At 57.6% G+C, this 2,232-nt stretch overlaps 1 protein-coding gene across 1 annotated transcript in view; it reads right to left on the reverse strand.

The window, feature by feature from the left end:
• The window catches only part of SCX (scleraxis bHLH transcription factor), a gene marked incomplete at its 5' end in the record, with an annotated part of 7,296 nt that extends 5,065 nt beyond the window's left edge, over nucleotides 1-2,231 (reverse strand). Inside the window, one exon of the mRNA XM_018575691.1 lies at nucleotides 1,758-2,231. Coding sequence (XP_018431193.1) covers nucleotides 1,758-2,231 — 474 coding nt within the window. The remainder of the gene's footprint in view (nucleotides 1-1,757) is intronic.
• Nucleotide 2,232: the final 1 nt, after the last annotated feature.

Below are 2,232 nucleotides of genomic sequence, written 5' to 3' on the forward strand. Positions count from 1 at the left end.
TACCTCTCGGGTCATATCTCTGGTGAGGACCCTCGCCTAGAGTCATGTGTCTAGCCCTGAGGTCAGATCTCCCGGGAGGACCCTCACCTAGAGTCGTGTGTCTAGCTCTGAGGTCAGATCTCCCGGGAGGACCCTCACCTTCAGTTGTGTCTAGCTCTGAGGTCAGATCTCCCGGGAGGACCCTCACCTTCAGTTGTGTCTAGCTCTGAGGTCAGATCTCCCGGGAGGACCCTCACCTGGAGTCATGTGTTAGCTCTGAGGTCATATCTCCGGTGAGGACCCTCATCTGCAGTCGTGTGTCTAGCTCTGAGGTCAGATCTCCCGGGAGGACCCTCACCTAGAGTCATGTGTCTAGCTCTGAGGTCATATCTCCGGGGAGGACCCTCACCTAGAGTCGTGTGTCTAGCTCTGAGGTCATATCTCCGGGGAGGGCCCTCATCTTGAGTCGTGTGTCTAGCTCTGAGGTCATATCTCCGGGGAGGGCCCTCATCTTGAGTCGTGTGTCTAGCTCTGAGGTCATATCTCCGGTGAGGACCCTCTCCTAGAGTCATGTGTCTGGCCCTGAGGTCATATCTCCGGGGAGGACCCTCACCTAGAGTCGTGTGTCTAGCTCTGAGGTCATATCTCCCGGGAGGACCCTCACCTAGAGTCGTGTGTCTAGCTCTGAGGTCATATCTCCGGGGAGGGCCCTCATCTTGAGTCGTGTGTCTAGCTCTGAGGTCATATCTCCGGTGAGGACCCTCTCCTAGAGTCATGTGTCTGGCCCTGAGGTCAGATCTCCCGGGAGGACCCTCACCTTGAGTCGTGTGTCTAGCTCTGAGGTCATATCTCTGGGGAGGGGCCTCACCTGGAGTCATGTGTTAGCTCTGAGGTCAGATCTCCCGGGAGGACCCTCACCTTCAGTTGTGTCTAGCTCTGAGGTCAGATCTCCCGGGAGGACCCTCACCTTCAGTTGTGTCTAGCTCTGAGGTCATATCTCTGGGGAGGGCCCTCATCTGGAATCATGTGTTAGCTCTGAGGTCAGATGTCCCGGGAGGACCCTCCTCTGCAGTCGTGTGTCTAGCTCTGTGGTCAGATCTCCGGGGGGACCCTCACCTTCAGTTGTGTCTAGCTCTGAGGTCAGATCTCCCGGGAGGACCCTCACCTCAGATCTCCCGGGAGGACCCTCACCTTGAGTCATGTGTCTAGCTCTGAGGTCATATCACCGGTGAGGACCCTCACCTAGAGTCGTGTGTCTAGCTCTGAGGTCATATCTCCGGGGAGGACCCTCACCTGGAGTCATGTGTTAGCTCTGAGGTCATATCACCGGTGAGGACCCTCATCTGCAGTCGTGTGTCTAGCTCTGAGGTCAGATCTCCCGGGAGGACCCTCACCTAGAGTCGTGTGTCTAGCTCTGAGGTCATATCTCCGGTGAGGACCCTCGCCTAGAGTCATGTGTCTAGCCCTGAGGTCAGATCTCCCGGGAGGACCCTCACCTAGAGTCGTGTGTCTAGCTCTGAGGTCAGATCTCCCGGGAGGACCCTCGCCCGGAGTAGGACATCCAAGTCTAGCTATCTGAGGACGGGGTGGATGATCTATGGTGACGGTAGCGCTTTGTGTCTGTGACGGTCTATCCCGCAGAGCGCACCGGTCTGTGGCCTGGAAATCATTTTCCGACATCTGTTTTTTATGAAGTGTTTTCCTCAGACGGTGACTTGTCCCGATACCTGCCGGCTAATGATTGGTGGGCTGTAATCTGAGTGCGGGATGTTACTCACCAGCTTCCTCTGGTTGCTGAGGCAGAAGGTGCAGATCTGCTTGGGCTGGCCCGGCTCTGGATCTCGGTGTTTCGGGCTGTTGGCGGTTGGGTGATGCTGGTAGTAGGGACCACCGGTGTGACACGGCTGGCCGTCCCCACAGGTGTCTCCGAGTAGTAAGACGTTTCCTAGATGGGAGATGTAGCTGGACGCCAGGCGCAGAGTCTCTATTTTACTCAGCTTGCGGTCGGCGGGCTCGGTGGGGATAAGCGTGCGCAGGGCGGTGAAGGCGCTGTTGACGCTGTTGGTCCGGTCCCTTTCGCGGGCGTTGGCCGTGTGGCGCTGTCGCGGCTCGCGCTGCAGTTGAGAACACTTCTTGTCTCCTCTCTTGACGTCCATGGAGTGATGAAAGGCTTTATCGCCGCACCCCGAGCTGTCACTGCCGCTCTCGTCGTCATCTGAGAGCATGCTGATGTCCGGGTACAGGAAGCGGGCC

Source organism: Nanorana parkeri, unplaced genomic scaffold, assembly GCF_000935625.1.
Source record: "Nanorana parkeri isolate BGI_ZX_2015 unplaced genomic scaffold, ASM93562v1 scaffold4410, whole genome shotgun sequence".
Classification (NCBI taxonomy): Eukaryota; Metazoa; Chordata; class Amphibia; order Anura; family Dicroglossidae; genus Nanorana; species Nanorana parkeri.